We start from the raw sequence: 12,657 nt of genomic DNA on the forward strand, positions 1-12,657 counted from the left end.
TATTCTTATCTGCCTCTATTATCTGCATTAGTTAGCAGTTTCTTCTCTCTGACTGGATGATTCCCTGTGCCTTTAGGTTTCAAGATGCTTCTGCAGATATTCCCAGTACATATGTCTGTGATGAACTTACATATCATATCAATAAGCATGCGTCAGTGCGTGCACTTCCACAGGAAATCACAGTCTGAAGAACTCCACTGACACCTCTGTGAAATGGCTTCTCTCACTTTTTTTTTTTTTTTTTTTTTTTAAGTTTCTTTTAGAACTGTTTATTCTTGGCTTGGACTTTGTCGGGGCTGAGCTGGGACCTGCCAGCCTTTCTTCTTTAGAAATGGGGAGCAAACCTCTACCTAGATAGGTGCATTGAAGCACTGTTCACTACCACTAGATCTGCTTTTAACACCATACGCTGATGAAACGAAGCCCTCGGAGGCTCATGCTCCTCAGTCATGATTCAGATGTAGAAAGCAAGACTCCCAGCCACTGCCAAACAACTTAAATACAAGGAAACCAAAAGCACTGCATGGGTTTACACCAACCGAAAACCAAGATGACCGTCTAAAAACTGGACAGGCTGCAACTCAGGCGAACACCACTGAAGTATTTCCCCCCGTGTATATGCTGCCTTTCTCCTGCTGCTGCCCTGGAAAATATCCGCAGCAGTGTTCCTGAGCTGCGCCCTGGGAGCTGCTTACATCGCCCCTTTTCCTTGAGCAGGGGCCGTGCTCTCCTCCTTCCTGCAAGCCTGGCGTGCCGAGGCTCGGTGTGTGCCATGTAACCACAGCGGCACAGGCGAGGCACTCTTCTTTCACGCTGTCACCAGCCTCGCCGGACAATCAGCTGCCAGCCGGGGCTCAGCACCCGCAGAGGAACCTCCAGGACATGGGGTCAGCCTCCCTCTTGCCCCTCCATCTCTGGGCACAGTTGGCTCCCTTCTCTCTCGAGGCGAGCAGCCAGGAAGGGCCAGGAGTCACCTCACACTCTTATTTGCCACCTGCCAAGCCACGTACCCAAGGCAGCTGCATTCGAGAAGCCAGGTTTTTAGATTTATTTTCCTTTCAAACAAAGGGGTAGCAGGACACTGCTGCCGGCTGCATGTTTTGTCAGAGCCTCCCATTGCTGCTGAATGCTCTCGTTTATTCTGTACCAGGCTGTTCCTCGTGGCCCTGTTTTATGTTTTTCACAGCGTTTTTGGAAGAGACACGGTCTGAACGAAGGCTGCCCAGGACAGAGGCACAGTGCAGCTCTGCGCAGAAATCTCTGCTCCCCTAAAGTGGATGAGGGGAGGCAAGGAGACAGCACAGCTCCCCGGGGTGGGGACCCACGCCGCCGTGGCAATGCGAAAGCTTCAGCTTCCACTGGGATTTATCAGCTCAGCTAGTGTTTATTCCAAAATTCAAATGTGCTTTTCCTTATCCCTGTGGGGGATGATCCAGCACCCACTGAAGTCAGTAGGAGGTCTGCCAATGAGTCTGAAGAGCACAGAGGCAAATATTTTTGCAAAACCTTATCATTTGAAGCGTAATTTAAAGCCATCTCCCTGTAGATGCAAATAGCTAACTAGCAGGCATTGGCAGCTACTTTCCTGACAGCTGCCCTTCTGCGCTGAGCCTGCACACTTGGACAAACTCCAGGTGCCTCCTGATGTGCTGAACTAGATGATTAGATCTGGCCTTTTGCTAGGAAAGGAAGATGGCAATCAGTCCATCTTGCAGATAAACCCCAGGAAGGACTAAGGCTCTGACCCCAAAACTGAAGGGGTTAGCAGAACGAAGCCAGAAGCCGTGTTTCCATTCCAGCCCTGCCCCACACCTCTGGCGCTGGGTAGGCCAGCAATCCCTGTGCTCCTGTTTCGCTCTCCAGACCTTCCTCAGACCACCTCTCACCATGTGTCTATCCACTGCTCACAGCTCCCGGAGGATCCTAGGGATCAGGGCAACTCTGCCAGGGCTGGATGTGCACTGTGACTGCAGTAGTGACAGCATCACAGCAACGAGGGGGGACCCAACTCCAACCTGAGCACGATCACAGGGGAGGTGACGTGGGCCCAGCAATGCATAAAGCATCCTAGGATGCTTTTTAATGACATTGGTGAGTACCACGGAAGCACTTTCCTGAGCAAGAGGTCAACTTTCCTGCTAATTATAACATTATATCACCGACTAGTCTTCACTGAAGTGCTTTCTGCTTTTACTTCAAGAGCTATTACACGTGGCTGGTCACTCCCATGTTATTTGCTCTGTGCTCAATCATTACACTGGCTGGATGAAAACTCACTTCAACCAGAACAATGTGTATTACAACTGATGTATTGACTTGATTCCTCTGAGACAGGTCTGCAAATGGAAATGGAGGTCTGCCATGTCCCTAGTAATCTTGGCATTGTCCTAAAATAGTTCACTAACGGACAGCGTAAGTCAGGGAACAGAAATTGGGAAATTCAGTACTGATGATGATAGTGAGAAGGGAGGCACGCTGTCATTACACAGGAAATATTTCAGCTTTGCCTAAAAAAATAAAAAATCCCATTTTAAATTCCAAAAGGAGCTGCTAGCCATACAGTAGAGCCAAGAATTTAATTGGATTTCTGCGTTTCCTAAACACACAGTTTCTCCATGGTGGTAGCCACTGCATTCCCATAACACTGATGCAAAACTACAGCATTGGACCCATTTGTCGAAGATCTGAGTAAATTCTTTCCTCTCCTGTGCTCCTTTCACAGCAGAGAGCTCACCCAAGCCCTGTTCCTCCTTCCCTTTCCCAACAGCCTCCCTCTTAACTTATTCAAGCGTGCACGAGAAGGGAACAAGCTGTTTTTCAGCCCTGTGACAAGTTTCCACAAAGGAAGAGCTCGCTTTTTATAGCTGACAGATATCTAGGCTGAAATGGTGGAAGCAAACACCTTTGAAACCAACCACCCAAATGTTAATAATCAAGTTTAGGGGCTCCGCAAGTTATTTCAGTTGAAGCCAATGAATTCTGTTACAACGTGTGCATGTGGAAGCACAATGCAATGCAGGTCAGGGCTGCAGCACAAACTAACATTCGCTAACAAGCTAGCATTTTCAAAAGGCCTAAGGAAAGCTCTGCCACAGGGATACAAAATATAAGGACATGTCAGGTGGATTCCGTTAGCAGATGTTATAGCAAGTAAAGTATATATGAAATATATATCAATAAATGTACCCTTCAGCTCCTCTTTTTTTCCCTCCGCCTTTGCTACTGACACCTGTATTATAAATCAATGTATTTTTTGCTCCCAGAAAGATTTTGTTCCATCTATTTTATCAAGACATACTTAGTAAGTCATATTTGACAGCATAAATCTTATCTTATCACAAATGAGATTTAGAGGAGCTATTCTCCAAATGTAGTTGATTAGCATACGCAATAAAGAAGTCACCATATATATTAAAATTCACACCTGTAATATTTTAACATGCGTGGTAGCAAACATAAGAACCACAACTAGACCCACTTGATGCATCTTTACATAGCGCGTGTGTATATATGTATGTGTATATATACATATATATGTATTTCCCTAATTCTCATCAACATTTTTCCAGGGAGATACAAAACCTCAAAGCCTGAATAGCCTCGCAGTGCCGGAGCCATGCATCTTGCTGTACAGGTACGAAATGCAAGCCAGTTGGTTTCACAAACACACCACACGTTTTAGCAGCATACTCAGGCTTTCACTAACAAAGGCAAACTTCTGACTGCGGAGCAAAACAGAGCACGCACAGTTCAGAGATCTGAATCTTACTGCTGCTTTGACAGTTTTACTAAAGGCTTTATGCAAAACGTAGTGGAACTTCCCTGTGTTTGTTTAGATTTTATACCTAAGCTGGATCCTCCTCTTTAGACCCCAATCTGTAATCCTAGAACAGAAAGGGCCAGGCCAGCCTCAAGGTTCCGGCTGTCCTCATTTACTAGAGAAGTTGAGACTGTCTTTTCAATAGCCTGTTGAAATCCTCTTCAAGAAGGATGTGATGCTGATGGATTGGACTCACTTGATCCAAAGCCCAAGGAACAGAAGAGCATCATCATTAAATGCTCTTATGCTTTATTGCCTTTGCGTGTTTCCCCTGCGACCTGCACGGGAGCTCTGAACAACAGATCTCTCCCAAAGGATCGCTGGGGAGAGACCTGCCCTGTCCTGCACCACGTATGTACCCCACTGCAAGCCACAAAAGCCCCGATCAACAGAACCACAGCTGGATTTAGTCTCAAACTCCTCATATGGCACTGTGGCAAACCAGAAGGTCCTTCCAACCATGAATATGAGGAGTTATTATTTGGGTGTTTGTTGTTTTTTTCTACTATGCCTATACAAGCCATTTCTTGTTAACCATGACAGAGTATTGACCTAAAAGGGGCACTGCAAAGTGCCTTGTATGTGTCTGGTATGGAGGTAGCAGGGGGAAGAGGCGTAATTAAGACTAAATATGATACTTCATATCAAACAAACAGGTTGTTTCCACTTTAGATTGCTAATTTAGACATAACAAACACTGTAAAAACAGAATAAACTGTTTCTTCACTTCCTGCCTCCTGGCTTTTTACCTACCTCACACCGAAATGCTCCCTTCTGATAGAAGTCAGAGCTCTCTGGCTAATACTGCTGCTAACCTGGAAAGTACTCAGAAATATGTATTTTGTTGACATTATGTACATTAATTCAAACAACAATACAAAAACACCCTAAGTTTTGACTGTTCAAAGACTTTTGCCTTCCCCATAGGCCTGTGCCAACACAGAAGCCACCAGCCGGGCAGGACATTGGCCTTGCGCAGGAGCTGCACAGGGGCTCCAGTTGGTGGGAAGAGAAACGAGCAGAATAAATGAGCAGAAAAGCCAGGTTTCCAAATGCCCTCTGCTGGCACCCATCAGCATTACTAAGAATTTCATCACCCTGTTAACTAGCGAACCTTTCAGAAAACTAAGCGAAGGTTTATCATCGGAAGATATCCTGGTTTTACACTTACCCCAGTAACTTTCCCTCTCCCGGCTTTAACATCCGTGTTTGTTTTAACCAAACACAACAGCAACCCAAGTGCTGCTGTTCTCCTTGCAGACACCACTGGTAGATTGCCGTTCAGTTGGAAAGCATACCTGAAAATGTTTCCCAATCTCCTAACTTCTAGAAATCCTCACCATGATTATTCTGCCCAGCTGCTTTGCAGGCTGCTGCTGTGAAGTTTTTCTTGTCTTCCCACCGCGTACCAGAGCCGTAGGAACCCAGCCATCGTCCTGCCGAGGGACAAGGGAACAGAGCACGATGGAATGAGCCCTTTCTTTCCAGCATCCCCCCTAACTGCCCACCAGGAATTTGAAAAAGTCCTTAGGAAGTGGTGGAGAAAGCAAGCCAGGTTACAGCTCCTTGATATTTTAGCTTCTCTTACGATTACTTTTCAGTTACATGAGAACGCTGCATCTGAAGATATTTTCAAGTTAAGTTTCAACTCCCCGTTAACAGCTAAGCTGTAGTATTAGAGGAGAATGGCAATTAATAATACAAATCAGGAATACATATTGTAGAGCGATCCCTGACTGTTCGAAAGAGATGATTATGCGTTTGCATAGCGCAGCTCGCTAACAGGAATAGCTGTTGAAGACATATGCCTGACAAAGCAATGGATTTTCCCCGAAGCACTATAAGGAATAAAAGCATTTCAAACATGTTTGTTAACAAGTGCTGCTGGGAGCAGAGAACACACGTTCCTCCCTCTCACAGCGTGCGCAGGAAGGGCACGTAATACAGCACCCCTAGCTAAAAAACGTCCCGCTTCATTAAGAAATGGTCTTCATGTTCAGCTCACTCCTGAACTGAACAGCGCAGACAGGCATCGGTCTGGTTTAGGACAAACAAGCAACCCTACCCTGAGGTACAGAGCCCTCTTGGTGGCCCTTCACTGAAACACTCAGGACTGCAGGGCGATGCCTCGCTAAGGATACGCTTCCTCCAGGCTACGTTAAATTTTAATCACTCTTTGCCCATTAACTTCATCTCATGTCCTTTGTTCTTTTCAGGCAAATGGAGACTGAGCCCCAGCACGTTCCCGCCCGGCAGCAATCCCTGAGAACACCTCTCTGCCACCCACTGCTTGGTCAGAGGCATCTCTCTGGGTGTCAGAGCCCTGACGTCAAGTTTAATGGGACATCATTTACTACACTTAAGAAATTTTTGATGAACCTATAAAAAGACCTTAACAATCAGAAGAGCAAAGCCGTTAAATCACAACTGATTAACCGAAGTATCTATTTGGTAGATCAGCTCTTTCACACTGCACAAACTACGCGACTAACCAAGGCTTATCATAACCTTGGAGGTGGGCGATGGAATAAAGCAGTGCAGGGCTATCCATTACGGACACAGCCCTTAGTGGAACAGCACTGTTAACATGCCATCATTTTTTTTTTTTATAGCTGTCTCTGGACTGGCAAATTTAATTTCCATAACTTGTCACTCCTGCAGCTCTGCTAAAGCTAGTTGGGGTTTTAATGCACACAGAAGTCAGCTTAGGTTAGCCCAGAAAAGAGGATTCCAACAGTGAAAGCGGGTCCTGTGTTTAGCAACGCTGACACACCACAAAAACCCTGCTAACGTCATCTGTCCTGACACCAAGTTGCTCTCCTGATGACGGATTGCATCAGCTTGCCACCTCTCCAGGACTGGGAACTGACTGTAACCTTGCAGAGCGTGATTTCTGCTCTTGCAGCTGATCATTTGGTCAGGGAGTGCTGTTACAAAAATACAAGAACAGAAACAAAACACAACAAAAAAAAAAAAAAACCTTGGGCAATCCATGTAAAGCTGTTTCACCCTAGTGTGTTTGTGGTTCCTCGCATGGAATGGATACAAGACTACCTTTCTGACTGTGCAACACTCTGACAGCTGTGTAAGTGGCAGATTTTAATTCTGTAAACCCTTACCGTACTTACATGTAAGTGCTTTTTGGATGGGATATGGATGTAGTTCTGCTCGGTCTGGAAACCTGCAGGGTGCCTTCCCTCCAGAGGAGAAATCGACTTACCTTCCCAGCCCGGTCAGATGGGACAAATCATCACCAGCCATTAGCACAGCACCAGAAAGACGTTTGTTGGTTGACAAGAAACATGTGAGGACACAGGGGGTGGCAGGAGAGGAAGAGCTGGCACTTCCGTGTAAGATCAGCAGCATGCCTTCACTTTGGCACTTACAAACTACATTCCTGCTCAGTAAGTACGCCGTTGGTGAAGCAGGATAACAACATCCTCTACAAAAGCCTGCAAAAGACTGCTTTCCACGCTGGGACAAAGCTGCTGCATTGACAAGTCTTCCTCTCAGCGTGGTGGCACCTGGAGCTTTCCAAGCTTTACATCTCTGCAGCAACACAGGGAGAGCCCCGAGAAAAGACTGCACGGAGAACTGGAGCACTGAAAAGCCATTTCAAATGAAGAGTTCAGACCAAACCTTTCAGAAAAAGTTTGCTCAAAGCCTTTCCATCTAAAAGCTGGTTGAAAAGCAGTACTACAGCATTCTCTTGTCGAAGCTTTTCAAGGAATTGCAAATCAAATAGCCTCAATTTGCAGGGAAGAATATTTTCCTCCCCAAGTCCTGTAAATTCACTGTGGGAGTCCCAGCTGGGTTCTTTCATCAGATTTCAAGGAACTTGCACAGAAACAACAGATTAGAATCTAGGAACCAAACACAGAAATAAACCACAAGCTATACCAAAATACAGTGCACTCCTTGAGCTCCTTTTGCTCTGCAGTGATAACAAAAAGGGGGAAAAAATAATAAAACCTGACAGTAAGATTCAATGCTGTATCTGCAGGACATTTTTACATCTTCTGAAAAATAAGCCCTGTTGTCTCACGCGGGGCTCCAAATGAGAAGCAATAGTTAGGGATTTCCTGATCCTGAGCTTTGCAGAATGATAAATAGCGCCTGGAAAATAAAGACTATAAAATAATGGATAACAAGGTAACGACTGCTCTGGGTATTACAAGTATTTACCAAGCCTTGGGTTAAAAATGAAAGCACAAAGAAAATATTGAAAACAGTAACATGGAAAGTAATACTGAGGTCTTGAAAGAAGTTCAGCGCCGCAAACCCAGTGGAGACCAACATCTAACACCAACCTATTGCATTCTGTGTGGGAAGGTCAAGCAAAGCCATCAGTTGGCTCCACTTGGCACTTGCACGGCTGCGAAACAGAGCAGGGCAGGAGACGAAGCACTTCCAGAATCCCAGGGCTTGGAAAAAGAACGTGAAAAGGCAACAGAGTGCCTGAGAGATGGACCTACCAAGCCTCAGGTGGCATTCCAAGCATTAAATGAGGATTGTGTTTTTATAGAGAGCGAGTGCTTTAGCAGACAAGAAGAGAGACTTGGCAGATGTGAACAGCAGGGAAAAAAAAGTATACAAGAGACTTTTTACAAAAATTCACAGAAACACAGGTTGTAACACAGGTTACAAATTATAAGTGGCTTGTCACAGCAGGGACAGAGAGTTTAAGTATGGCCACACAGGCACAGACTATTTACACACTTGTGTTTAAAAAACCAAAGATATATGGTGGAAAAGCTGAACACCCAGAATGTAGGATGAGGGGCCAGGCCCAAAGGACTATCAGTCACTACAAATGGGTGTACTTTAGTTGACCTGAGATGTATATAAAGCACAAACTGACAGAGTTAGAAGTATTGTGCACTGATAGCTCTGCAGAAGTATGACCTGTAAATAGCAGAGAATAACGCCACCATAGATCAAAGCTGTAGAGGATAAGAGCACACAAATATTGCAGGACTTTTCAGCCATTCCCACTCAGGAAGCATCTGTAAAACACCAGACACGCTGACCGTAAGAAATGGGAGAGGGAGAATGCTTCAGTGCTTCACCACAAACTTGGCTCTTCCATTTGCTGAGAGATGGAAAACTCAAGGAGAGGCCATCAGATGCGACCGGCTGGGGGCTGAAAATCACAAACGCTCACAAAGCACTGAGATCTTCTGGGGAAACAGCACAAAAGAACAATACAAACTGGTGTATCTTTCAGATATCAGCTATGTTTCCCCTTCTCTCATTCTTGGCCTGTAGTGAAGACCATAAAAAAGAGTTTGTGTCCAGATCCTCTGTATGCTTTCCATGGTGAGCTTTAAAAAAAAGGTCTTTGTGGTTACTGACACCTGCCAGCTAAAGGCACTGATGCACAGTTAAGGAAAGACTCCTCAGCTGAGCAGTGAAAAAGGTACAAAAGGAGACGGTGCCCCAGGTCTCAGCAGTGTTTCTTCTTCATAAGCTCAACGCCCATCTTATTGTTCATCGCTGCGTCATTGAGCCTGGATCCACCAGGAGCGCCAGCTGAAGGCAGCTCATCCACAGCTTCCCCCTTCCACTTTCTAACGCTGCGTTCACATTGCGCCCAGCGCATGCTGATGGCATCTCCCATACGACTGGGCTCTTCCCTCTACTGCTGCAGTCACATTGAAACTCTCCATGCTAGCTAGCCAGCTGCTTGTCTTTAGTATTTTTCCTTTACCACAAGGGCTGCTTCCTCCACAGAACACTCAACTCTCATTTGCCCATAGGCCAGCCTTGAATATCCCTATTGATTTGGCTTAGACTCCCATCAACAGAAGGAGAAAGTGGAATTTATGGAGCTAAGTTTCCGAGAACCAGCAAGAATTACTAGCAGGAAACGCTTTGATGGTAGCAGGGAATTACAGAAAACAGCCTGTGCAAACACTGTCACTGTAACAAGCAAGAGGCAGGTTACGTACCTGGGAGTTTATCTTTTAATTGCCTTGAAAGCTGATGCTTGCCCTCAAAAGCGATTGCAATGAACGTTTTCTCACTCACAGCTTATGCATCCACTGCATCATCATCGATTAAACAATGTATATCAAGGGAAATGTATGACTTCTGGAAATAGATGCTGAGCTACGTATTAAGTTTACAGAGTCCAGGAAAGTTACGTCAAAAAAAGACAAACGGGAAGGAACGTGGTGCTCTTCCCAACGTTTGCCATTAAGAGGCAAATGTGCCATGCAAGGGAAACACACCGTGCATTTGCTGCCCGGGACAAGAGTTTTCTGGTGTCAACTCTTAGTGCATAGCTACTTCCATCTAAGAAGCTGTCTTCTAAGAAGTCTCATCCTCCCAACAGACATTTCTGAGGGTCCGTGGCACGAAGCGGGGGCCCTGCAGGCATCTCCCCCCACTGGCACTCCCAGCAGTTGTTCTGGGAAGGTGCTCAGCCAGATGAGTGTTCCCATCCCTTGGCAAGGACAAATCGGGTGTTTTCTGTTTATCAAAATTAGTTTGCTTTCTCCTAAGTAACTTGCTACCTGCTCTTATGTGCGGCTCCTGGGAAAGGCAGCCAGCTGATAGCTCAGGCTTGGACTTTTCACAGTGCAGAGGTAACTTTGTGCTGAGGCAGCTCCCCTACCCAGCAGCGCTATGAGGGACCAGCTGCCAGCTCACCACTGACCCAGCACCCACCTCAGCTCCGCAGAGCCCGCTGTCATCTGTTGGCAGCTCCTCCAGAACGAGCAACCGCAAAAGGAAGCTCCTGCTCAAGGATGCATCTGCTAAACTGCCTCCATCCTGGTTTATCAAAATCTCTGTTGGTAAACCAAGCTACATCCAGTTTCCTATAGCCACTGGCATACCTGCTAAGCCTATCCCCCAGAAACCTTGATTATACTGGGACATTTCACGAGGCGAACACCTGATTCACTACAACCAGCTAGAAGCCACTAAATTCATTTCACGTCCCCAAAGAAACAGCAAATCCAACAACTGATTTGCGGTGGCTTCAAAGCAGCTGAAGTGAAAGCCTCTGTATTTCATTATAAGCTGCTTAAGCCCATGCACTTCCATCTCCGGCCACGCAGCCTGTAGCTGGAACTGCACAAATGCATTAAGGTCACTGTCAAACCGCCGGGACGATGTCACCCCGCATCAGCTGAACAGTGACAGCAAGCAAACGCTGCCTGCATGGGAGAGCTGACAGCAGGCTACTTCAGAGAGAGCAAATGTTTTTGACAAAGGCCCAGTTTCTCCACGGTAGCCCCACCGGGCAAGGATGTTTGAGGCAGGCCCTAAGCAAGGGGACAGTGTTTAAACTACCTCGGAGCTGCTGCAGTGGGACAGAACAGCGCGCTGCACGTGCCAGCCAGTGCCGCCCGCAGCGGGCACTCGTCTCGCCACGTAGGAAAGCACGCCAGGTAGGAAGGAATCCAGCTGTTTTTCCGTACTTGGTCCTGCAGCAAAATAGAAAATCGTTGGCCAAATCAAATTATGATAACAAGGACAATTTTGGTGGCGTAGGACCCTTGCTCCACGCGTGGGTCACTGTCTCCTACGTGACGTTTTTGAGTGAAAATCCTGGAGCTTGTGCACTGAGGATTCTGCTGCGACAGGCACTAGGAAACCACAATTATTCAACACCAAATGGCTTCAAAGAAACACGGCAGCAACAACAGAAATCCACTGCTAGGCTGACAAAGCAGTACGAAGCGCAGAACCAAGATCTGCTTTGATACAGCCACACTCAATTAGCAATTTCATCCCCTTTATATTCTTGGCATGTGCATTTAATAAGCATCTGGGAACACGATGCCTTCCTGAAGTTCAGCAACAGCAAGACTTTGGAGTGCACAGAGATTTCCAACCCAGGTTTGAGCACTGGGAAGATGCAGCCAGCGGCTGTGATGCTGTAAACCCCTCTCCTTGGTGGTCCTACTGCTGCCTGTCCCACGCCACGCAGCCACAACAGCCACTTCCCAGTCCTCCTGGGCTTTATCCCTTTGCTTGCTGCTTTACACCTGCAGCAGAGGCTGAGGAAAGAGTGACTTCTTCATGTCAAACCAGCTAACTGGTATCTTAAATCAAAACCCTGGAGAAAATTGCTTTCAGGAGCTCATTTAGAACGGCCAATAAACAATAACACATTTTCTTCTGCATTCACTGCTTAGTAAATCTCAAACACATTAGGATCACAGTAAATCCTCCATGGTCTTTGCACCAAATAGCGCATCTCATGATTTTACACATAGATACTCTGTCCAGAGTGCAAATGCTTTAGGAGGATACACCCATGTGTGCATTGCCTTTTGTATTTGCTAGAGAACAGACATCAGGGCTGCTCTGTCCCAGGAAAACAACAATATTGGCTGGTGTGCAACACCTGCAAGTACCTATGGGGCTTTACTGCATGGTAAAGTAGGTTTATCTGAGATCCTGCGAGGCTGCTTTACTGAGTGAAGGCCACAGGCATCTTGGTACTCCAGTGTAATGAAAGCTTACTACATGCACAGGTCACAGCAATACACTTCCTTGCACGCTGAGCGACGTGACAGTAATCTGCACCGAAGGCTATTTAGGCCAGATCCTGTGAACACACGAGTCATTCACAACCTGGATCTCACCCATTGATCCCCTCTGGGACTAGGAGTCACACTCAAACACAGCCAAAGCAACAGCTAGGAAGGTGGGAAGAATGAGAAGATAAAAATCAGAAAACAGGAGAAGTAGATGCTGCTTTTCAAGCAGCAGAGAAACCAGTCAACCTTCACGAAGGGTTGAAGCAATGGTGTGTGCATTTCTTGCAGGGCAGCTCGGGGTTGGAAGGGACTGGCCTGGCAGGGCTCCCCAAAGCGGCC

The 12,657-nt window shown here is 46.4% G+C and overlaps 1 protein-coding gene across 12 annotated transcripts in view; it reads right to left on the reverse strand.

Moving 5' to 3' along the window:
• Nucleotides 1-12,657, reverse strand: part of TSPAN4 (tetraspanin 4) — a 433,966-nt gene that overhangs the window by 226,734 nt on the left and 194,575 nt on the right. For 3 of the 12 annotated variants that reach the window (XR_004779536.2, XM_035552207.2, XM_050711233.1), the window contains one exon: nt 11,123-11,256. The exons of the other annotated variants lie outside the window; for them this stretch is intronic. Coding sequence is in view for 2 of the 3 variants with exons in the window: in XM_035552207.2 (XP_035408100.1) it covers nt 11,123-11,256 (134 nt within the window). In the remaining variant the exon portion in view is untranslated. The remainder of the gene's footprint in view (nt 1-11,122; nt 11,257-12,657) is intronic. 12 annotated transcript variants of the gene reach the window in all.

This window comes from Cygnus atratus, chromosome 5 (assembly GCF_013377495.2).
Source record: "Cygnus atratus isolate AKBS03 ecotype Queensland, Australia chromosome 5, CAtr_DNAZoo_HiC_assembly, whole genome shotgun sequence".
Lineage (NCBI taxonomy): Eukaryota > Metazoa > Chordata > Aves > Anseriformes > Anatidae > Cygnus > Cygnus atratus.